Consider the following 26,028-nt stretch of genomic DNA (forward strand, 5'->3'; position numbering starts at 1 on the left):
GGCATACATCTTTCCATGATACCTCGGGTATTGATGAAAGTCAAATAGAACCAAGTCTCTGTGATAGCCATCCTTCCATTCTGGACAGAGGTCTTGGTTTGCCCAGCTCATGCATTGAGGGTTTTATTGAAGGCTTCCCCAAACGCAGAACCTGGTGTCCTAAGGAATTCAGAAGTGCCAGGATCTGAGGAAATTCGACCGGAAAGCCTGGAAGTTAACCAGTCCTTATGGAGATCTAGTGGACTGTCCGTCCTGAAGACACTTTCCTGCACCAAGGCATAAACTACCAATTGGAGTTACCGCAGGATTGGTAATATCTTCAGGTCTTGGTGCTCCACACGTGGGCTTGATAGTTCAGATCCTCCTGTTGGGGTGATTCAGGATTTTCTTCAGGACGGTTTGGATTAAGGCCTTTCTCCAGTCATTCTTAAAGTGCAGGTTTTTGCTTTGGTCGCCTGCTTGGGGAGACGTTTGTGGCAACTCTCCCTGGTGGGTAATTTTTGTAAGGGGGCCATGAGACTTAGACCGGTGTGTTCTACGCCAGTCCCACAATGGAATCGGGCCTCGGTCCTTCCTGCACTTTGTGATGCTCCCTTTTGAGCCCTTGGAGGAGGTGGCTCTGAAGTTTTTGGCCTTCAAGACTACTTTTCTGTTGGCAATCACCTCTGCAAAGAGAGTGGGGGAGCTTCAGGCCTTCTCTTCTGAAGAACCCTATACATCTTCTTCAAAGACAGAATTCAACTCGCGGGGATTAATCCCAAGGTACCCTCTTCTATTAATATCAACCAGTTGGTTTTCTTCACATCTCCATCCTGTCTGGAGGAGGAGGGGCGTCGTACTGTAGATCTGGTGAGGTGCCTCCGCACTTCTATCTCTCGTCCCGATCTTTCAGACCTCCTTATTAATATGTATGGCGGGGTCAAGGGTCTGCGAGCCTCTAAACCTTCCATTTCTAGATGGGTTAAGAAGGTTATAAAGATTTCCTTTTCAGCTCAGGGGTTCTCTCTCCCTAAATTTGTAAAGGCCCCCTCTCCCAGGGTTACACCTTCCTCCTGGGCTCAGAATGGTTGATTATGTAAATAATCTGTTATAACAGCAGCAGAAGGCTCCCCATATTGTGCTGCTGGTATGACGGCGGTGAATAGGGCGATGCCTCGGTCAGATCTGTGCTGCGGCCTTTAGGTCCTCTCGCCTCATGTTAGTTATAAATATTACAGGTTAGGCTCTTGTGGTTCGGAGGCGACGGCCTTTGGGCGCTCCGTGTTGGATAGGGGATTACTTGCTCCATCCCCTCATTATGCTGCTGGTAGGACATACGGGAATCGTTGATTAGGATGTTAATCTGTTTTCCATTACTCCTAACAGCAGCACAAGCTCCCCGCCCTAAGGGCTACTTCACACTGAGTTTTTTGGCAGCTGATTTTGCCTCAAAATCCACTGCCAAATCCGTCTCCTACTGACCTCAACTAGCTAGTAGCGGAAAAAAGAAGCGAGCTGACGTATTTTGCCGAGCCGTGGCATCCACGGCTCAGGACTCGCTCCAGTGCAGGCCCATTCATTCGGTCCTACACAGAAGCGGGATACCGCGAGGGAATGGCGGTCAAGCGAGCGGCGCGGACTGCTCACACTATTCCCTGTAGGTTTGCCGTTGTTATGCAGTGTGTGAGGACATGCTTGCTGATGGTTTCCAATAACACTAAGTGGAATTAATAGAATTTTTTTTTTTTTTTAATATTTAACATTTATTTTACAAAAAGAAGTCTTGTCCTGTGTTCCGCTCCTCCGGCCGCGACGCTTTGTGTAACTGCTCGATTTACTTTCTCTCTATATATATGTTTGAAAAAAAAAAAAAAAAGACATGGAGCACGAGACCATAGAAATAAATAGATATCTATAAACAGACAGGTAATAAGCGCCCTGACAGCGCCGCGCTCTCGTCCTGACCCCTCATCCCTTGAGGTTAGACCCTCTGCCTGGTGGGGGCGCCGCCTGTGCAGACAGATCAGGGGCAAACAATGAATTTGGCAAAATTGTGCGATGGAGAGGAGCGGGGGCCGCTGACTGATACCTCGCTGTGGATAATCCTGAGCATCTATGTACCTTCTAAACAGCTGCAGCAGTGAGGGGGTTAACTCAAGGTAGTTCAGGGCACCCCGCAGACCAGACGCCGATCCCAGGGGCTACACTGTACGATAACAGACAACTGATCAGCAGGGTAGGGAGGGGGCGGGGCTACCAGAGGTGCTGAGGGGGTTAAATCCGCTATTGATAGTGCGGGATAGAGCGACGTGCGGTTATCCATGGCCAGGACACATCCTCGGGAAAGCTGGGTGATTACCATGGAGACCTCTACTATGGCTCCCATAGACATTCCCAGGCTCCGGGATGTGCCGCGTCTCCGTCCAGCGCCGATCCATCACAAATTGCTGCAGTAAAAAAACCGTACACCAGACAGACCCCATTATAGTCAGAGGGGCCCCTCCAGCTCCTGAAGAAGGGACCTCCGCCCAGATGTAACCCCTGCTATACACAGGAACAGTAGCCGTGGCAGTTGTCACCCAGCTTTCCCAGAAGCAGATAGAACTAAGAGAACTAATAACGTGGACACGGGGAAGGGGGGGCGCTGCCGCAGCTGAAGCCTTTGTTTTTCTTTTGATAATGCTTCCAGTCGCTAGTGGCGGAGCTAGAGGGCACCCTCCTCCAATTCCTGGACATATCATCGTCCCCCTCCCCCACACGCCCCCCGATCCTGCTGTGACTATTTGATCTTTATGACGTGACCGCGGGAAACAGTACAATAAAAAAATATTTAAAGGAAATACAGTAAAAGTCACGAAGACCGGCGCGTATTAACTCCTTCACCGCTGGGGGGGCGGGGCTACAGGGCGAAGCGTTCACCACCTGATACGTTTCATCCGCAACTAAATTTAATGTGACGAAACTTCTCTAGAAGCGACTTCCTGCGAACATCCGATGAGGTAACCAGGCGGACTGCACATGAATGACCCCCGCAGGCCTCCTGCCCCCTCCCCATGACACACACGGACTCGCACAGGTCAGTGTCCAAGACAATCCGGCGTGTCGCCGCGCTGTACGAAAGGGTCTCGGAAGTAAAAGTTCATCTGGAAGTCTGACAACTGACAATATCAGGGAGGCGGGGAGAAGTTCTGACCCCGCCCCTCCCTGTGGAATGACAATGATGAATCTGTGCTTGTTACCCCAGCGCTGGAGCGGTCACCCCCCCCCCCCACACGACCTGGAGTGGGGGAGGGGGAGGCACAGTCCTCGGCCAACACCTGCTGGCAACAAGTCCTCATTTCCCTGTTACTTCCACCACGTCATCGTCTTTCCCGTCCTCCTCGCTGGACTCCAGCTCGCGCTCGCCCTGTGGGAGAGAGCGGCTCGCAGTCCCGGCAGCTGGAGGTTGGTAGCCGGGCTGGGAGGAGAGGTAGCCAGGGAATGTCGATGCTGCGCTGTTAGTGGACAATCCGCGGTTCAGCATTGAAGATGGAAACGGAGCAAACATTCGTGTCTGAGCTGGCAATGGCTGCGTGAAGGGCAGAGAGAACGAAGGGGGCAGAAGGTAGGGGGGCACACTGGAGGGGGCTGAGGAGGTGCCCGAGGTGGGGGGCAGTAGAGAGTCAGGAACCATTGGAAGGCTTAACTGTGGGTCCGACAGCAGGGAGGGCAGCTGGAAGTGCGAGGCCCCGCCGCCGGCCCCCATATACACAGAGTTCGCCGCCCTCGATAAGCTGTGGTTCAGAGAGGAATGGCTGATCCCATAGCCCGCCAAGCCAGGGAAAGGCAGCTGGCTGTAATGGTGCCTCTTACTGGACGCCCACTGGTTGGACAGGTCTGCTGGCTCCTTCCGCTTTCTGGATTGTATTTTGGGCGCTTGAATCACACCTTGGGGCTGAGGGTTGGGGTTTGGAAGTTGCGGGGTAGTGTGAGAGCTGCGGGAACCTGCGGCCTCCGCGTACTGCTGCAGCTCGCTTAGAATCTGTGGGCTGTCTGGAGAGAGCGGTCGTGAAGGCTCCTCGCTGTCCTGGGGTGGGGGGGTAGACGTGTGACGCCCATTACTCATGTACGGTCCAGGCTGACCCTGGGCACCTGTGGACGGAGAGAGAGATGTAAGGTTGTGGATGGAGGAGTGATGAGACCGCGCCAGCAGGGCCGCACCGATCTCATGATGACGTGCTTACTAGAACGGAAGCCCCTTACCTAACTGCGCAGGACGCCGCGCTTCAGAGCTCTTCTGTTTGCTGCTTGACCTAATGGCAAATATCCGCCCGTCGCTTGTTCGGATGTAGGTTCCTAAAATTACAAGAAAGTCCAGCTATAAATGACGAAGCTAAGCCTTCTTAAAGGGCCGGCGTCCAAGTCATCTAGAAACATATAATACAAGGTGCTGCAACTAATTACATGTAAGACTCAATTACCCAACAGCTACAAGATCTCCGATTGTTGTCTCTGAATAGGAATATGGATTATCTAGTGGCTAAACCCCCCCCCCCTGCCTAGTCCTGCTCACACAGCTGAGGGTTGGTCACAAGGTAAGGAATCCTCTGCGATGTGACTCTCCTGAAGGTTACCATCTACTGGCAGCGAGTAACGAGAACATTTCTGTCCTGACCGCCATCTGCTCACCTTTCGTGCCCCGGATAACGTGAATGCTCTCGCCCGCACTGATTCGTGCCTGGACATCGGTGGACGTGGTCATTCCAGGTATGACAATATCTACGTGAAGGAGAACAATCATCTCTAGGAGGAGCCGATGCAAACAGGGAACTTATCAGAGGGCTGCTACTTACCTGTGGTGGTGACCACCTTCTGAACTAGGACCCCCGCCCTCTGCAGGTAGTTTACTGGAAAGTTAAAGGGGGGGATAGAACCGGAGGCAGAACCAGCGTGGCCAGGGATGTGCCGGGGCATCATGGGGATGGGTGTGGACTGCAGAGGCCGGACACTGGCTACAGGCCTCTCATCCGTTTTCAGCAATGGCCGCCTGGGGAATGAAAGGAATTATAAGATGAGCCTACAGAGGTCCAGAGAATCAGCTGCCCCCTCGCCACCTCCTGAACTCTCACCAGTTCCTCTGACTGAACGCTGGGATGTTTGCCAGGCTGTGGTCCGGTGCTGGGTAGTACTGTGTATAGGACGGTCGGGTGTAGGGCACAGAAGCCCTCTTCTCCTCCTCATAGCTCCTCTTCGCTGCTTTCTTCTCAGCCAACGTCAACTTCTGCTCCTTCCGATCCAGGAGAAGAGATTCATGTTGGAAAGGATCCTGCAGGATAGAAGACAATGATCGGACCTTGTACAGACACCAGGCTGTAGCGGTGGAGGAGGGTGAGTGGCCTGGAGATGGCGGCAGTGCTGCCCACCACTGACCTTGGTGATGAGGTGCGGGTACACCAGGCAAGCTTTCTGCAGCACAATCTCATTGAATTTCGAGGGGTCCAGATGCTGCCGAGACAGATCCGGCTCCTCCTCCACAAAATGCAGCAGATTCTCCACCTCTCGCCGGGTGAAATTGACATCTGGGTTGAGATCATCAACTACACGATCTGAGAAGAGACACCACAGCAGTTACTCTAGCACCAGGACACATGGCGGTATACGGCCTCCTCCCCGGCTCTGCGCTCACCTGACATGCCCTGCTTGCTTATCTGCCGGTCATAGATCTTCCTCTCTAACGTGAAGTCAGATACTAGGCGATAAATATGACAAGGCTTCCTCTGACCATATCTGTACACGCGGCACACGGCCTGGGCATCATGACATGGGTTCCACGAAGCATCAAACACAACCACACGGTTGGCACCTATTAGATTGACGCCCAGGCAGCCAGCACTGCAAGAAAAACATCAGTGTCAGATATTGACTAAGAAATCCCTACAGATTCTAAGACGCCGAGCCCTCTCCCGACTCACCGTGTGGACAGCAGGAACAACCAGACATTGTCGTTCCCGGGATCATTAAACTGGTTTATTAAACGCTCCCTTTCTGAGGCCGACGTGCTGCCATCCAACCCTGAGGAGAACAAAGCAGTGACGGAGTGAGGATACAGCAGGGGCGGTGCAGGAACGGTGCGAGGGACAAGAGCAACTGGAAAATAAGTGACGCCGTCCCCACAATGGCCACTAGATGGCAGCAGGAGAGGCCACATTGCATTGCTCTATCACCTGTGACTAGTAAGTGCAGGGTCAATGTCACAGAGACTTGTGGGCGGGGGGGGGGGGGGGGGGTGATATCACTGCACATTGTGACACAATGCCGGGGTCACACTCACGGTAATAGTTGACGTTCCTGACCCAGGTGCTCCTGTCCTGACTTTCTTTCCCAGGCAGGGCGGGCATTGGTCTCTTCGCTAAAAAATCTTCCATGATGGAAAGTGTAGACAAGCTCTGACTGCAAGAGAAGAACACGGAGCGCCCGGATCAGTCAACAGCACAGGCCATAGCAACACTGCACAGGCCATACGTCACCCAGCAACACTGCACAGGCCATACGTCACCCAGCAACACTGCACAGGCCATACGTCACCCAGCAACACTGCACAGGGCATACGTCACCCGGCAACACGGCACAGGCCATACGTCACCCGGCAACACTGCACAGGCCATACGTCACCCGGCAACACTGCACAGGCCATACGTCACCCAGCAACACTGCACAGGGCATACGTCACCCAGCAACACTGCACAGGGCATACGTCACCCAGCAACACTGCACAGGGCAAAATCACAGCACCAGCCTATGTATTACCTAAGCAACACTGCATCCCAAAATCACATCACAGCCTCCTAAATCCCTGTATCCACTATGTTCTACCCAGCAGCAATGCACCCAACACCCCTGAATCACTGCAATGCCTCCATGTGTCACCAGGCAGCACTGCACCCCCACCCCAGAGTCACTGTACTGCCCTACATGTCACCCCGCAGCACTGCACCCCCACCCCAGAGTCACTGTACTGCCCTATATGTCATCCCGCAGCACTGCACCCCCACCCCAGAGTCACTGTACTGCCCTGTATGTCACCAGGCAGCACTGCACCCCCACCCCAGAGTCACTGTACTGCCCCCATGCAGTGCACACCTAAACACAAGGATCTTGTCGCCCAGTTTCATACTCTCTTCAATCAGATGAAACAGGAGAACCATCTTTGGGGAGTTTTGCAGGAGGCCGGGCTGGTAGTCGCACAAGATCTCCTTGGCCTAAAATAGTAGAAAGGAAGAGACGGTGATGATTGGGGAGGGGTGAGGGGTCACAGGGCAGGCAGTGCAAAACGGTTCAGTGCCGGTCATGTGAAGAGTCTCAGCAATGGAGGCGGCAGACAAGGACACCCGGCTACTCACCCACTCATACGTCACCACCTGGTTGGCCTTCTCCTGGCCCGGATTGAAGCCCATGCCCTGTAGGATCTTGCTGTTGGCCGTTTCTCCCATTAGGGCCCCTAAGGCCCCCGTTTCTCCTTTGCCCTTTGAACCCTGGCCCTGGCATCGGGTGTTGGTTCCGAGATCATCAACATCCAAATCCTGCTCATTGGCCAAGTTTTCTTTCTGGAGAGCGTCGTACAAGACGTCCGGGTGATTCCAGATCTGCGAGAAAACAATCACTTATAGGACAACTAGTACTAGGACTATAGGACCTATAATAGGACTCCAGGAATCACCCGTCCCACCTCCATTACAATGAACAAACAATTATTACACAGCCCTGAATCTGGGCTGAGGGGAGAGACAAATCCCTTAGCCAATGACAGACAGGGTGGCACGGGCGCAAACCACAAGACATTCGGACATGAGGGTGACGGGGCGACAGCTCAGACATGGGGGTGACGGGGCGACAGCTCAGACATGGGGGTGACAGGGGGCGACAGCTCAGACATGAGGGTGACGGGGCGACAGCTCAGACATGAGGGTAACAGGGCGACAGCTCAGACATGGGGGTAACAGGGGGCGACAGCTCAGACATGAGGGTAACAGGGGGCGACAGCTCAGACATGAGGGTAACAGGGCGACAGCTCAGACATGGGGGTGACCGGGGGCGACAGCTCAGACATGGGGGTGACGGGGCGACAGCTCAGACATGGGGGTGACGGGGCGACAGCTCAGACATGGGGGTGACGGGGCGACAGCTCAGACATGGGGGTGACAGGGGGCGACAGCTCAGACATGAGGGTAACAGGGGGCGACAGCTCAGACATGAGGGTAACAGGGCGACAGCTCAGACATGGGGGTGACCGGGGGCGACAGCTCAGACATGGGGGTGACGGGGCGACAGCTCAGACATGGGGGTGACGGGGCGACAGCTCAGACATGGGGGTGACGGGGGGCGACAGCTCAGACATGGGGGTGACGGGGGGCGACAGCTCAGACATGGGGGTAACAGGGGGCGACAGCTCAGACATGAGGGTAACAGGGGGCGACAGCTCAGACATGGGGGTGACGGGGCGACAGCTCAGACATGGGGGTAACAGGGCGACAGCTCTGACATGGGGGTGACGGGGCGACAGCTCTGACATGGGGGTGACGGGGCGACAGCTCAGACATGGGGGTGACGGGGCAACAGCTCAGACATGGGGGTGACGGGGCGACAGCTCAGACATGAGGGTGACCGGGGGCGACAGCTCAGACATGGGGGTGACAGGGGGCGACAGCTCAGACATGGGGGTAAACAGGGCGACAGCTCAGACATGGGGGTGACGGGGCGACAGCTCAGACATGAGGGTGACCGGGGGCGACAGCTCTGACATGAGGGTAACAGGGCGACAGCTCAGACATGGGGGTGACGGGGGGCGACAGCTCAGACATGGGGGTAACAGGGCGACAGCTCAGACATGAGGGTGACGGGGCGACAGCTCAGACATGAAGGTGACGGGGCGACAGCTCAGACATGAGGGTGACGGGGCGACAGCTCAGACATGAGGGTGACGGGGGGCGACAGCTCAGACATGAGGGTGACGGGGGGCGACAGCTCAGACATGGGGGTGACCGGGGGCGACAGCTCAGACATGAGGGTAACAGGGCGACAGCTCAGACATGAGGGTGACGGGGCGACAGCTCAGACATGAAGGTGACGGGGCGACAGCTCAGACATGAGGGTGACGGGGCGACAGCTCAGACATGAGGGTGACGGGGGGCGACAGCTCAGACATGAGGGTGACGGGGGGCGACAGCTCAGACATGGGGGTGACGGGGCGACAGCTCAGACATGAGGGTGACGGGGGGCGACAGCTCAGACATGAGGGTGACGGGGGGCGACAGCTCAGACATGGGGGTGACGGGGCACAGAAGTCACTACACTCACCTTGCAGCACACACAGAACGCCTTCAGTGGGTTGAGTCCGAGCCATCCACTATTCCCGGCATCCCGGAACCTGTTCATGAACTCGGTGTACAGCGCCCTCTGGATCTGGGAGAGACGAACCAGGATGACATGTTCTTCTTTAGATGGGAGCTGAGCCCTTAACACTGTGTGCCCGCGCCTGGACCAGAGAGGAGAAGACAGAGAAGACTAGTCTTAGAACTGACCCTTATATCATAGTCAGGGGTCAGCATGGGCGCTGTGACCGGTCAGTGACTACCCCATATACACAAGTACTGTGCTGTATATACTGACCCTTATATCATAGTCAGGGGTCAGCATGGACGCTGTGACCGGTCAGTGACTACTCCGTATACACAAGCTGTGCTGTCCTGTATATACTGACCCTTATATCATAGTCAGGTCAGCATGGGCGCTGTGACCGGTCAGTGACTACTCCATATACACAAGCTGTGATGTCCTGTATATACTGACCCTTATATCATAGTCAGGGGTCAGCATGGACGCTGTGACCGGTCAGTGACTACTCCGTATACACAAGCTGTGCTGTCCTGTATATACTGACCCTTATATCATAGTCAGGTCAGCATGGGCGCTGAGACCGGTCAGTGACTACTCCATATACACAAGCTGTGCTGTCCTGTATATACTGACCCTTATATCATAGTCAGGGGTCAGCATGGGCGCTGTGACCGGTCAGTGACTACTCCATATACACAAGCTGTGCTGTCCTGTATATACTGACCCTTATATCATAGTCAGCATTATCGCAGTCACCCTTGGGGGTTGGATTAGCCTTCACTCAGCACTTTTGTTATGTACGGACCACTACAAACCAGGGACAATCCACAGACTTGGTCCCTTCCGTACTGTAATTAGAATCCCTAAAACAAACCTTCCTCTGTCCCCGCTCCCCCATTACCCCACATAATATGGGGCCACTTCAGACTAACTTTATATGTCCAGGCACCATCTGCACATACAGGACACGACTGGCGACGGCTCATACTGACGGTAACCTCTATTACATAATTGTCTGACCCCTGTATAAGCAATGCCGCCTCTTATATCACCCCCTGCTACCTCCTATATCCCCCCCTGCCACCCCCTATATCACCCCGTTACCTCCTATATCCCCCCCTGCCACCCCCTATATCACCCAGTTACCTCCTATATCACCCCGTTACCTCCTATATCACCCCCTGTTACCTCCTATATCACCCAGTTACCTCCTATATCACCCAGTTACCTCCTATATCACCCAGTTACCTCCTATATCACCCCGTTACCTCCTATATCACCCAGTTACCTCCTATATCACCCAGTTACCTCCTATATCACCCCGTTACCTCCTATATCACCCCGTTACCTCCTATATCACCCCGTTACCTCCTATATCACCCCGTTACCTCCTATATCACCCCGTTACCTCCTATATCAGCCCGTTACCTCCTATATCACCCAGTTACCTCCTATATCACCCCGTTACCTCCTATATCACCCAGTTACCTCCTATATCACCCCGTTACCTCCTATATCACCCAGTTACCTCCTATATCACCCCGTTACCTCCTATATCACCCGGTCACCTCCTATACCACCCCGTTACCTCCTATATCACCCAGTTACCTCCTATCTCATCCGGTTACCTCCTATATCACCCGGTTACCTCCTATATCACCCCGTTACCTCCTATACCACCCCGTTACCTCCTATATCACCCAGTTACCTCCTATCTCATCCGGTTACCTCCTATATCACCCCGTTACCTCCTATATCACCCCGTTACCTCCTATATCACCCCCTGTAGTAGGTCCTGAATCTGACAATGCACTGATGCCAGGTAGTGCCGGGTCCTCAGCACCATGGTCAGGACACAGTACAGATCAGGAGCTATGTGCCAGACTCGCCGGTAAGTCTTAGGGTTCAGAACGCCCATACAGAGACATATACTGAATGCACCACTGCTCTCTGGCCTATTATGCAGCACTGTGTGCACATGTCCTTACCTCTGTACGAAGCCTTCCAGCAGGCTGTGGAGCACGTGGCTGCGATACCTCATAAGACGCTTGTCCTGCGGCGTGCTGTCCGTGCACTGTCCATTGAGGATGGGCCTCTCAAACATGTTGCTAAACTCTTGCCTGGTGCCCAGAAAGTCTGGCCGCACAAAGTCCACCATGCACCAGTACTCTATGAGGTTGTTCTGCAGAGGGTACCCTGTTAAGACCACCCTCCGCCGAGAACGGATGTTCTTCAGGGCTTGGGATGTGCTGGCGTGACAGTTCTTAATGCGATGGCCCTCGTCACAGATGACCACGTCGGGGCCCGGCCGTGACAGAGCCTTCTCAATCCCTACAAGCAGGAGATTGGTAATAAATCGGGTGTTAGAAGGGATGGACTAGAGGAGGAACGCTCTCACCCACCCCCATCAGGCAACCCAACCTTTTAGCATCTCCTGCTGCCGATCCTCCTCGTCCAGGTCAATGATCACCGGCCCGGCGGCTTTCTTGCTCCGTTTCTTTCTTCCTACAGTAAATGATTTCTTGAGGGACAGAAGCCGGTACATCTCGTACCCCATGAGGAGGACACCCCCGTCAGATACCCAGTCATTCACTACTTTGGCTCGAGCAGCTGTGGTTCTACAGGACAAAATATATAAAGAATAAAAAAGATCAGCCCAAAAACTGAAGGTGTGATTAATGTGGGGGCCAACCCTGGATGGGTGTGGGGGGAGGGCACACATCTGCAATACAGGGATCAAGAGAAGACACCTACTTGTGCTCATCATTGAGTGTGTGAACCTTGAAGGATCGAGGCCGCAAAAACTCAGTGTTGTGGTCGGGGGGTAAAGTCTCTGGGGCAGGAAGCCACATATTAAACTCCGCTAGCCAGTTCTGCAAAGTGTTCACCTGAAAGAGAGAGAACCAGATGACACAACATCAAAGAAGCCACTGACCAAGGTGGACAATCCAGTCGCCTTATGTGACAGTGTGACTGACCAGGGAGGAAAACCATTGTCAGGACCCTTTAGATGCTGCACTTACTATTGACTGCAGCATCTAAGTGGTAAACGCCCAGGAACAGAGGCGAATTAAGTAAAAATACAGCAGAAGCATCTTGTAGAGTCTCCAATTCTTACCGGTACAATGGCGAGCACGGTCTTAGCGGGGGTGTGCTGGAAAAGAACGTCCATGAAGGAGATGACCTGTAACGTCTTGCCTAATCCCATGCTATGTGCCAGAATACAGCCAAAGCCGCTGCTGCCAGGAAATCTCTCCAGAGACTCCACGAGGTTATCATATAGGAAGCGAATGCCCCCGATCTGACATGGAGAGAACAGGAGGATGTTGGGAGTTACATGGTGAGATGGAAGGGAAGGGGGGGTAAGATTGGTAGATGTGAGGGGGTACGCACCTGATGGGGTTTCACAGCTCGGGCCAGCTGTGGTGCCAAGAAAATGTCCTTTTCATTGGGTGGATGGTTGATATTGACGAGGACCCGACCAAATGCATCTGGCAGGTTCAGAGCGTCATTGACATGGGAGCCGCTGTTCTCACCCCCGAGATCAGCGTCATCGACTTCATTAGTGGAATCTCCACTGTCCACAATCTGCAGGGACTCCTCCTCTCCTGAGCTCAGCTCAATCACCTCTGCAGGACGGGCAGGGACAATGATGAGCGTTACACTCCAGGGCTGCAGGATACCGCACAGTCTAGGTCAGGTCCTTACCGTCTTTGACTCCCAGCACTTTCCTCTGTCCCTCGTCCTCGCTGTCCCCGCTGCTGCTGTCCAGGCAGATGATCTCCTGACTCCCCACCAATTGGGACACATCGGCCGTCCTCAGCTCGATCTCTTCTGTAAAAGAAGTTACACATGAGCCATGTTGCCCGGCTTTTGCCCGACTTGCCCCATGAGTGCCCCTATGATGTCTATACCATTGAGGAAGTCTAGATTGACAGCTGGCAGGGTAGGGATCAGAGGGACGGGATAATCCTTCCGCTGCTGCTCCAGACGCTTCCGTCTTTCCAACTCCTCCTGTTGCGCAGTCTTGGTCACGGCCTCCAACTGATCTTCCCGGAGCAGCTTCCTGTTGGCAATAATGAAAGTTGGTCATAGGAGAGTGGACAGAACCCAATACTGCTGCAGTAGCGCCCTCTAGCTGCAGGACACCACTCCTAGCACCTCCCCCTGCGCAGCCTCACCGGATGTTCCTCCTCAGGTTGGTGGGCTTCTGTGAGCGCTTCTTCTTGGCGTCCTCATTCGATGTCGCCTTCTCATCTTTTTCGCCCTGTTCTGAGGTAGATGAGCATTTCCATTCATCCTCACCACTGGCGCCATGTTCAGAATTGTCTGCGCCCAGGGCGGCGTTCTGAGACTTCTCTGTAAGGAGAGAACAAACCAAAGACTGTCATCATATAAGTGGGATGCCGGGGGCCGAGGATGCATGTGGCTGCCCTCGCTGCTGTATCCTCAGACCTTAGCACATCTTCATGGCGGCAGAGCTGCGGATAAATCTCCTCCAGAGTCACCGGATACAATTGCCGCCACTACTCCATGGCCCTGCCAGTCTGCTAGTAAGTGCAGTGATGTGCGGGCACCGAGCGTCATGGACAGGCGGGTACATGGACCCATAAAACTCCCCCTGGCTGCCCGCTCTCTGCTACTGATCTTACCCCAGGTACCTCCTCCCCCTCCCCCAGCAGCAGCTCTGTAGTATATATTGGGGGGGGGCACTGAGCCAGGGTCCGGGATATAAGGGGTTACACCGCAGGACAGCCAGAGGTATAAATCGTATTTCTCCTCTTATATAAGTGGGTTTATCTGCCGGGTGTTACATAAGGAGGCGGCCACGTTATATAATGCTGCAAGTGCCAGGCCGGGCAGATGGCGGGCACCGAGCTGGGCACCCCCCCCCCCAAGGCTCCAATAACCCTGGCCGGCCAGACGGTGGAGCACTACAAGCTCCAGCATGGAAGTAGTATAATAAAATGAAAGATACCAGTAAGTGCTGTGGAGAACTACAAGTTTCAGCCAGTCCTGTCCGTAAGGAAGTGCCCTGGCACATACTGAGGCTATCAAGGGAAGAACTACAACTCCCAGCAGGCCGTCCCCTATCTGACTTATTATACTGGGGCTCATTACATTTCAGGATCTGCACGAGTAACCCTCAGAGCCTAAATCCTGGTGAACTACAAGGTCCAGCAAGGTGGAGTTATAGAAGACAACATGGGGTAGGGTGGAGTTATAGAAGACAACATGGGGTAAGGGGGAGTTATAGAAGACAACATGGGGTAGGGTGGAGTTATAGAAGACAACATGGGGTAGGGTGGAGTTATAGAAGACAACATGGGGTAAGGTGGAGTTATAGAAGACAACATGGGGTAGGGTGGAGTTATAGAAGACAACATGGGGTAAGGGGGAGTTATAGAAGACAACATGGGGTAAGGTGGAGTTATAGAAGACAACATGGGGTAGGGTGGAGTTATAGAAGACAACATGGGGTAAGGTGGAGTTATAGAAGACTACATGGGGTAAGGTGGAGTTATAGAAGACAACATGGGGTAAGGTGGAGTTATAGAAGACAACATGGGGTAAGGGGGAGTTATAAAAGACAACATGGGGTAAGGGGGAGTTATAGAAGACAACATGGGGTAGGGTGGAGTTATAGAAGACAACATGTGGTAAGGTGGAGTTATAGAAGACAACATGGGGTAAGATGGAGTTATAGAAGACAACATGGGGTAAGGGGGAGTTATAGAAGACAACATGGGGTAAGGTGGAGTTATAGAAGACAACATGGGGTAAGGGGGAGTTATAGAAGACAACATGGCGCAAGATGGAGTTATAGAAGACAACATGGGGTAGGGTGGAGTTATAGAAGACAACATGGGGTAAGGCGGAGTTATAGAAGACAACATGGGGTAAGGCGGAGTTATAGAAGACAACATGGGGTAAGGTGGAGTTATAGAAGACAACATGGGGTAGGGTGGAGTTATAGAAGACAACATGGGGTAAGGTGGAGTTATAGAAGACAACATGGGGTAGGGTGGAGTTATAGAAGACAACATGGGGTAAGGTGGAGTTATAGAAGACAACATGGGGTAGGGTGGAGTTATAGAAGACAACATGGGGTAAGGGGGAGTTATAGAAGACAACATGGGGTAAGGTGGAGTTATAGAAGACAACATGGGGTAAGATGGAGTTATAGGAGACAACATGGGGTAGGGTGGAGTTATAGAAGACAACATGGGGTAAGGGGGAGTTATAGAAGACAACATGGGGTAAGATGGAGTTATAGGAGACAACATGGGGTAAGGTGGAGTTATAGAAGACAACATGTGGTAAGGTGGAGTTATAGAAGACAACATGGGGTAAGGCGGAGTTATAGAAGACAACATGGGGTAAGGCGGAGTTATAGAAGACAACATGGGGTAAGATGGAGTTATAGAAGACAACATGGGGTAAGGGGGAGTTATAGAAGACAACATGGGGTAAGGTGGAGTTATAGAAGACAACATGGGGTAAGGGGGAGTTATAGAAGACAACATGGCGTAAGGTGGAGTTATAGAAGACAACATGGGGTAAGGTGGAGTTATAGAAGACAACATGGGGTAAGATGGAGTTATAGACGACAACATGGGGTAAGGGGGAGTTATAGAAGACAACATGGGGTAAGGGGGAGTTATAGACGACAACATGGGGTAAGGTGGAGTTATAGAAGACAACATGGGGTAAGGTGGAGTTATAGAAGACAACATGGGGTAAGGGGGAGTTATAGAAGACAACATGGGGTAAGATGGAGTTATAGAAGACAACATGGGGTAAGGTGGAGTTATAGAAGACAACATGGGGTAAGGTGGAGTTATAGAAGACAACATGGGGTAAGATGGAGTTATAGAAGACAACATGGGGTAAGGTGGAGTTATAGAGGAAACAAAGCAAAGAATCAGCGGTGAGATCGGCGGAGATACCTGCTGGCTGCGAGGGCTCTTCCAGGAGACGCATGGCTGCCAGGAGAGATGCCGGGTCTGGAGTCTCAGAGCAGCCAGTCAGCCGGGTCCTAACACTCTTATGTAAGCAATACCAGGCTACATGGAGGGGGGCGCCAGGGGGGAGCACAAGGGACAACACAACCTCGTCATCTGCACAGCACAGCCCTGAGCACCTGGAGGAGCCCCAGGCAAGGCACGCCCACAACTATTACCTAACACTGACACTAACCCCGCAGCCAGTCACACATGTAGCAGAGCTGAACGTATTCCTGCAGTGTACAGAGCAACAACTCAGCACAATTACATGTAACATCACATACAGTGATCCAGTGACACACGGGGCGACGTGACAAACTCAGCACTGCTTCATGTGTATGGGGGTAATGTAGAGATAGGGGGGGAAGGAAGGAACAAAAGTCAGATCCAACCATGACAATAAATCCAGCACCACCCAGCATGTAACATGAGGATGAGACAGCAAACACACAGCTCTGAAATCCTCTGTACTGCTGGGGACTCTGCTCCTCTCTCTAACAGATAATCCTCGCTGTCCCCAGATAATGATTACACAGCACAGACTCTTATATAGTATATAAGTGACACAGGGTATATACAGTATAAGTATCGCCCCCTGCAGTCCTGTCAGATAATCCTCGCTGTCCCCCAGATAATGATTACACAGCACAGACTCTTATATAGTATATAAGTGACACAGGGTATATACAGTATAAGTATCGCCCCCTGCAGTCCTGTCAGATAATCCTCGCTGTCCCCCAGATAATGATTACACAGCACAGACTCTTATATAGTATATAAGTGACACAGGGTATATACAGTATAAGTATCGCCCCCTGCAGTCCTGTCAGATAATCCTCGCTGTCCCCCAGATAATGATTACACAGCACAAGCTCTTATATAGTATATAAGTGACACAGGGTATATACAGTATAAGTATCGCCCCCTGCAGTCCTGTCAGATAATCCTCGCTGTCCCCCAGATAATGATTACACAGCACAGACTCTGTATATAGTATATAAGTGACACAGGGTATATACAGTATAAGTATCGCCCCCTGCAGTCCTGTCAGATAATCCTCGCTGTCCCCCAGATAATGATTACAAGCACAGACTCTTTGGTAATATCTTCAGTTATTTTGCAATGAAAAAACACAAAAGAGAATGAAAAAAAAGTCACATCATTGATCATTTTACACAAAACTCCAGAACTGGTGCGGACAGAAGTATTGGCGCCCTCAGCCTAATACTTGGCAGCACAACCTTTAGACACAATAACTGCGCACAACCGCTTCCGCTAACCAGCAATGAGTTTCTTACAAGGCTCTGCTGGAATCTTAGACCCTTCTTCTTTGGCTCCTGCTCGCGGTCCCCCCTGAGATGTGAAGGGGGCCTTCTCCAAACTGCCACCAAGAGATCTCTCCCCCTCCCCCACAGGTGTTCTATGGGGTTCAGGGCTGGACTCATTGCTGCCACTTTACAAGTCTCCAGGGCTTTCTCTCACCACCATTTTCTAGTGCTGACCTGAAGTGTGTTTTGGGTCCTTGTCCTGCTGGAAGAGCCCTGACCTCTGAGGGAGACCCCGCTTTCTCACACTGGGCCCTACATGATGCTGCACAATGTGTTGGTCGTCTTCAGACTTCATAATGCCATGCACACGGTCAAGCAGTCCAGTGCCAGAGGCAGCAAAGCAACCCCAAACCATCAGGGACCTCCGCCATGTCTGACTGTAGGGGGCGTCTTCTTCTCTTTTTTCCTGTAATCTCTATGTTGAGGCCTTTTCCTACTTTTGTCTCCTCTGACCAGAGAACATTCTTCCAGAACGGTTTTGGCTTTCTCAGGTAAGTTTTGGCAAACTCCAGCCTGGCTTCTGTCTGTGGGTAAGAAGTGGGGTCTTCCTGGGTCTCCTACCATACAGTCCCTTCTCATTCAGACGCTGACGCTGGATAGTACGGGGTGACACTGTTGTCCCCTCGGACTGCAGGGCAGCTTGGACTTGTTTGGATGTTAGTCGCGGTTCTTTATCCGCCATCCGCACAATCTTGCGGTGAAATCTCTGGTCGATGTTTCTTTTCCGTCCACATCTCGGGAGGTTAGCCACAGGGCCATGGGCTTTACACTTCTTGATGACACTGCGCACGGTAGACACAGGAACATTCAGGGCTTTGCAGATGGACTTGTAGCCATGAGATTGCTCAGGCTTCCTCACAATTTTGCTTCTCAAGTCCTCAGACAGTTCTTTGGTCTTCTTTCTTTTCTCCATGCTCAATGTGGTCACACAAGGACACAGGACAGAGGTGGAGGCAACTTTAATCCATTTCAACTGGCTGCAAGTGTGATTTAGTTATTGCCACCACCTGTTAGGTGACTCAGGTAAGTAACAGGTGCTGGTAATTACACAAATTACAGAAGTATCACATGATTTCTCAAACAGTGCCAATACTTTTGTCCTCCCCCTTTTTTATGTTTGCTGTGGAATTATATCCAGTTTGGCTTTTTGACAATTCTTTTTGTGGTTTTCCATTGAAGACAAATTAAATGAAGAAAATACCAAAAAATTTGTGACTGTAATCATTATCTGGAGGAACACGAGGATTATCTGACAGAACTGCAGGGGGGCCAATACTTTTGGCCAACACTGTAACTCTGTGACCTCCTCTATAAGATCAGCACACTCCTCTCCTGAAATCCTCTGTGCTGCTGTGACCCTGCTCCTCCACTATGTAACTCTCACCCTGAAACCTCCTCTATAAGATCAGCACATTGCTCTCCTGAAATACTCTGTGCTGCTGGGGACCCTGCTCCATACAGAATCTATGTTACACTAAGTCCCCCATACACATCTGTCTGGGCACCTTTTCCCCCTGCACTCACCTTTCTTGTCATGCGCTTCATCTTCATCATCCCCATCATTCTCATCATCCAGTCCATCCTCTTCATCTGCTTCATCTTCCTCATCATCCTCTTCCTCTTCGTCCTCCTCCTCTTCTTGAGGTTCCAGGTCTGGCTCACTTGGTGAGATGGAGGCGTCAGACATGGCAAATCCGTCCAGAGAATAACACGTTACCTGAGCATTCTGCTAGGACAGACGGGGAGCTGCGGAGACAAACGCTTGACTATCACCACCATCATCTCCACCACTATCATTCCGGCTGTTCGAGACCTCTGCCTGTATCTAGTGGGTGCCATACTCCGCCTGTATCTAGTGGGTGCCATACTCCCCCTGTATCTAGTGGGTGCCATACTCCCCCTGTATCTAGTGGGTGCCATACTCCGCCTGTATCTAGTGGGTGCCATACTCCCCCTGTATCTAGTGGGTGCCATACTCTGCCTGTATCTAGTGGGTGCCATACTCCCCCTGTATCTAGTGGGTGCCATACTCTGCCTGTATCTAGTGGGTGCCATACTCTGCCTGTATCTAGTGGGTGCCATACTCCCCCTGTATCTAGTGGGTGCCATACTCCGCCTGTATCTAGTGGGTGCCATACTCCGCCTGTATCTAGTGGGTGCAATACTCTCCTTGTATCTAGTGGGTGCCATACTCTGCCTGTAACTAGTGGGTGTCATACTCTGCCTGTAACTAGTGGGTGCCATACTCCGCCTGTATCTAGTGGGTGCAATACTCTCCTTGTATCTAGTGGGTGCCATACTCTGCCTGTAACTAGTGGGTGCCATACTCCGCCTGTATCTAGTGGGTGCCATACTCCGCCTGTATCTAGTGGGTGCCATACTCCGCCTGTATCTAGTGGGTGCCATACTCCGCCTGTATCTAGTGGGTGCCATACTCCCCCTGTATCTAGTGGGTGCCATACTCTGCCTGTATCTAGTGGGTGCCATACTCCCCCTGTATCTAGTGGGTGCCATACTCCGCCTGTATCTAGTGGGTGCCATACTCCGCCTGTATCTAGTGGGTGCAATACTCTCCTTGTATCTAGTGGGTGCCATACTCTGCCTGTAACTAGTGGGTGTCATACTCTGCCTGTAACTAGTGGGTGCCATACTCCGCCTGTATCTAGTGGGTGCAATACTCTCCTTGTATCTAGTGGGTGCCATACTCTGCCTGTAACTAGTGGGTGCCATACTCCGCCTGTATCTAGTGGGTGCCATACTCCGCCTGTATCTAGTGGGTGCCATACTCCGCCTGTATCTAGTGGGTGCCATACTCTGCCTGTAACTAGTGGGTGCCATACTCCGCCTGTATCTAGTGGGTGCCATACTCCCCCTGTATGGAGGGGGATACACTGATCCATCCTCCAGTACACTGCCCTGCTCTCTTACACACTGATCCATCCTCCAGTACACAGCCCTGCTCTCTTATACACTGATCCATCCTCCAGTATACAGCCCTGCTCTTATACACTGATCCATCCTCCAGCACACAGCACTGCTCTCTTACACACTGATCCATCCTCCAGTACACAGCCCTGGTCTCATATACACTGATCCACCCTCCAGTACACAGCCCTGCTCTCTTACACACTGATCCATCCTCCAGCACACAGCACTGCTCTCTTATACACTGATCCATCCTCCAGTACACAGCACTGCTCTCTTACACACTGATCCATCCTCCAGCACACAGCCCAGCTCTCTTACACACTGATCCATCCGCCAGCACACAGCACTGCTCTCTTATACACTGATCCATCCTCCAGTACACAGCTCTTCTCTCTTATACACTGATCCACCCTCCAGTACACAGCCCTGGTCTCATATACACTGATCCACCCTCCAGTACACAGCCAGGCTCTCTTACATACTGATACATCCTCCAGTACACTGCCCTGCTCTCTTATACACGCATCAATACTCCAGTACACAGCCCTGCTCTTTTATACACTGATCCATCCTCCAGTACAAAGCCCTGCTCTCTTATACACTGATCCATCCTCCAGTACAGAGCCAGGCTCTTATACACTGATCCATCCTCCAGTACACTGCCCTGCTCTCTTACACACTGATCCATCCTCCAGTACACAGCCCTGCTCTCTTATACACTGATCCATCCTCCAGTACACAGCCAGGCTCTCTTATACACTGATCCATCCTCCAGTACACAGCCCTGCTCTCTTATACACTGATCCATCCTCCAGTACACAGCCAGGCTCTCTTACATACTGATACATCCTCAGTACACAGCCCTGCTCTTTTATACACTGATCCATCCTCCAGTACAAAGCCCTGCTCTCTTATACACTGATCCATCCTCCAGTACACTGCCCTGCTCTCTTACACACTGATCCATCCTCCAGTACACAGCCCTGCTCTCTTATACACTGATCCATCCTCCAGTACACAGCCAGGCTCTCTTATACACTGATCCATTCTCCAGTACACAGCCCTGCTCTCTTATACACTGATCCATCCTCCAGTACACAGCCAGGCTCTCTTACACACTGATACATCCTCCAGTACACAGCCCTGCTCTTTTATACACTGATCCATCCTCCAGTACAAAGCCCTGCTCTCTTATACACTGATCCATCCTCCAGTACAGAGCCAGGCTCTTATACACTGATCCATCCTCCAGTACAGAGCCAGGCTCTTATACACTGATCCATCCTCCAGTACACTGCCCTGCTCTCTTACACACTGATCCATCCTCCAGTACACAGCCAGGCTCTCTTACATACTGATACATCCTCCAGTACACAGCCCTGCTCTCTTATACACGGATCAATACTCCAGTACACAGCCCTGCTCTTTTATACACTGATCCATCCTCCAGTACAAAGCCTTGCTCTCTTATACACTGATCCATCCTCCAGTACAAAGCCCTGCTCTCTTATACACTGATCCATCCTCCAGTACAGAGCCAGGCTCTTATACACTGATCCATCCTCCAGTACACTGCCCTGCTCTCTTACACACTGATCCATCCTCCAGCACACAGCCCTGCTCTCTTATACACTGATCCATCCTCCAGTACACAGCCAGACTCTCTTATACACTGATCCATCCTCCAGTACACAGCCAGGCTCTCTTATACACTGATCCATCCTCCAGTACACAGCCCTGCTCTCTTATACACTGATCCATCCTCCAGTACACAGCCAGGCTCTCTTACATACTGATACATCCTCCAGTACACAGCCCTGCTCTTTTATACACTGATCCATCCTCCAGTACAAAGCCCTGCTCTCTTATACACTGATCCATCCTCCAGTACAGAGCCAGGCTCTTATACACTGATCCATCCTCCAGTACACTGCCCTGCTCTCTTACACACTGATCCATCCTCCAGTACACAGCCCTGCTCTCTTATACACTGATCCATCCTCCAGTACACAGCCAGGCTCTCTTATACACTGATCCATCCTCCAGTACACAGCCAGGCTCTCTTATACACTGATACACCCTCCAGTACACAGCCCTGCTCTCTTATACACTGATCCATCCTCCAGTACACAGCCCTGCTCTCTTATACACTGATCCATCCTCCAGTACACAGCACTGCTCTCTTATACACTGATCCAACCTCCAGTACACTGCCCTGCTCTCTTATACACTGATCCAACCTCCAGTACACTGCCCTGCTCTCTTATACACTGATCCATCCTCCAGTACACAGCCCTGCTCTCTTATACACTGATCCATCCTCCAGTACACTGCCCTGTTGTCTTATACACTGATCCATCCTCCAGGACACAGCCCTGCTCTCTTATACACTGATCCACCCTCCAGTACACAGCCCTGCTCTCTTACACACTGATCCATCCTCCAGTACACTGCCGTACTCTCTTACATACTGATCCATCCTCCAGTACACAGCCCTGTTCTCTTATACACTGATCCATCCTCCAGTACACAGCACTGCTCTCTTACACACTGATCCATCCTCCAGTACACAGCCCTGTTCTCTTATACACTGATCCATCCTCCAGTACACAGCCCTGCTCTTACACACTGATCCATCCTCCAGTACACAGCCCTGCTCTCTTACACACTGATCCATCCTCTAGTACACTGCCCTGCTCTCTTACACACTGATCCATCCTCCAGTACACTGCCCTGCTCTCTTATACACTGATCCATCCTCCAGTACACAGCCCTGCTCTCTTATACACTGATCCATCCTCCAGTACACAGCCAGGCTCTCTTACATACTGATCCATCCTCCAGTACACAGCTCTGCTCTCTTATACACTGATCCATCCTCCAGTACACAGCCCTGCTCTCTTTCATACTGATCCATCCTCCAGTACACAGCTCTGCTCTCTTATACACTGATCCATCCACCAGTACACAGCCCTGCTCTATTACATACTGATCCATCCTCCAGCACACAGCCCTGCTCTCTTACATACTGATCCATCCTCCAGTACACTGCCCTGCTCTCTTATACACTGATCCATCCTCCAGTACACAGCACTGCTCTCTTACACACTGATCCACCCTCCAGTACACAGCCCTGCTCTCTTATACACTGATCCTTCCTCCAGTACACTGCCCTGCTCTCTTATACACTGATCCATCCTCCAGTACACAGCCCTGCTCTCTTACACACTGATCCATCCTCCAGTACACTGCCCTGCTCTCTTATACACTGATCCATCCTCCAGTACACAGCCCTGCTCTCTTTCATACTGATCCATCCTCCAGTACACTGCCCTGCACTCTTACACACTGATCCATCCTCCAGTACACTGCCCTGCTCTCTTATACACTGATCCATCCTCCAGTACACAGCCCCGCTCTCTTATACACTGATCCATCCTCCAGTACACTGCCCTGCTCTCTTATACACTGATCCATCCTCCAGTACACAGCCCCGCTCTCTTATACACTGATCCATCCTCCAGTACACTGCCCTGCTCTCTTATACACTGATCCATCCTCCAGTACACAGCCCTGCTCTCTTATACACTGATCCATCCTCCAGTACACAGCCCTGTTCTCTTATACACTGATCCATCCTCCAGTACACAGCACTGCTCTCTTACACACTGATCCATCCTCCAGTACACAGCCCTGCTCTCTTACACACTGATCCATCCTCCAGTACACTGCCCTGCTCTCTTACACACTGATCCATCCTCCAGTACACAGCCCTGCTCTCTTATACACTGATCTATCCTCCAGTACACAGCCCTGCTCTCTTATACACTGATCCATCCTCCAGTACACAGCCCTGCTCTCTTACACACTGATCCATCCTCCAGTACACAGCCCTGCTCTCTTATACACTGATCCATCCTCCAGGACACAGCCAGGCTCTCTTACACACTGATCCATCCTCCAGTACACAGCCCTGCTCTCTTACACACTGATCCATCCTCCAGTACACAGCCCTGCTCTCTTACACACTGATCCATCCTCCAGTACACAGCCCTGCTCTCTTACACACTGATCCATCCTCCAGTACACAGCCCTGCTCTCTTATACACTGATCCATCCTCCAGGACACAGCCAGGCTCTCTTACACACTGATCCATCCTCCAGTACACAGCCCTGCTCTCTTACACACTGATCCATCCTCCAGTACACAGCCCTGCTCTCTTATACACTGATCCATCCTCCAGTACACAGCCCTGCTCTCTTACACACTGATCCATCCTCCAGTACACAGCCCTGCTCTCTTATACACTGATCCATCCTCCAGTACACAGCCCTGCTCTCTTACACACTGATCCATCCTCCAGTACACAGCCCTGCTCTCTTATACACTGATACATCCTCTAGTACACAGCCAGGCTCTCTTATACACTGATCCATCCTCCAGTACACAGCCCTGCTCTCTTATACACTGATCCATCCTCCAGTACACAGCCCTGCTCTCTTACACACTGATCCATCCTCTAGTACACAGCCCTGCTCTCTTACACACTGATCCATCCTCCAGTACACAGCCCTGCTCTCTTATACACTGATCCATCCTCCAGTACACAGCCCTGCTCTCTTACACACTGATCCATCCTCTAGTACACAGCCAGGCTCTCTTATACACTGATCCATCCTCCAGTACACAGCGCTGCTCTCTTACTCACTGACCTGGGGGAGGGGCTTTGTCTTGACTCTCCGGACCCCTATATAATACACACGTGCATATGATAACACATCCCCTATAGCGCCGCCGTAGGCTGTGGTGAGGATGTCGGGGCGGCCGCTCACACTCACCTCACACTCTCACGGCTCGGTCCTGCTCTCGGCCCGGCCTCTCTCCCGGCTCCGGTGCTCTCAGTCTCCCGGACTGTTGTTCCGGCCTCTCCGAGTCTCCCCCGCCTCCGCTCAGTCCCTACAGGCCTGTCCGCTCAGCGCCGCCCCGCCGGGAACACAGGACACGGCACACAACGTTCCGACCTGAAAGAAAGGTTCCGCCTCAGGGGACGAAGAAAAAGAACCGAGAAAGCCGGGACCGTGATCAGTACATGAGGCGGCAAACACCGGCTGTAACGTCACTGCCCTGTACTAGTGGTGTAATACCCTATACACAGCTATAATAACCTATACTGAGCTATAATACCCTATACACAACTATAATACCCTATACACAGCTATAATAACCTATACTGAGCTATAATACCCTATACACAACTATAATACCCTATACACAGCTATAATAACCTATATACAGCTATAATACCCTATACAGGACTATAATACCCTATACTGAGCTATAATACCCTATACACAACTATAATACCCTATATACAGCTATAATACCCTATACAGGACTATAATACCCTATACTG

General features: G+C 51.9%; 1 protein-coding gene across 1 annotated transcript; it reads right to left on the bottom strand.

Annotated features, from left to right (window-relative positions):
* Positions 1 to 1,736: 1,736 nt before the first annotated feature.
* RAD54L2 (RAD54 like 2) lies at positions 1,737 to 25,608 on the bottom strand. The gene is made up of 22 exons (XM_075287567.1): positions 25,454 to 25,608; positions 19,211 to 19,432; positions 13,533 to 13,710; positions 13,266 to 13,417; positions 13,060 to 13,185; positions 12,745 to 12,980; positions 12,470 to 12,652; positions 12,106 to 12,239; positions 11,773 to 11,969; positions 11,340 to 11,682; positions 9,313 to 9,490; positions 7,359 to 7,601; positions 7,099 to 7,217; positions 6,290 to 6,408; positions 5,931 to 6,030; positions 5,645 to 5,850; positions 5,389 to 5,564; positions 5,088 to 5,284; positions 4,812 to 5,005; positions 4,648 to 4,737; positions 4,222 to 4,314; positions 1,737 to 4,110 (listed from the first exon to the last, which is right to left on the bottom strand). Exons 2-22 carry the CDS (start codon positions 19,371 to 19,373, stop codon positions 3,314 to 3,316), a joined length of 4,224 nt encoding a protein of 1,407 aa, XP_075143668.1. The 5' UTR covers positions 19,374 to 19,432; positions 25,454 to 25,608; the 3' UTR covers positions 1,737 to 3,313.
* Positions 25,609 to 26,028: the final 420 nt, after the last annotated feature.

The sequence above is a fragment of the Leptodactylus fuscus genome, chromosome 9, assembly GCF_031893055.1.
Source record: "Leptodactylus fuscus isolate aLepFus1 chromosome 9, aLepFus1.hap2, whole genome shotgun sequence".
NCBI classification, from domain to species: Eukaryota; Metazoa; Chordata; class Amphibia; order Anura; family Leptodactylidae; genus Leptodactylus; species Leptodactylus fuscus.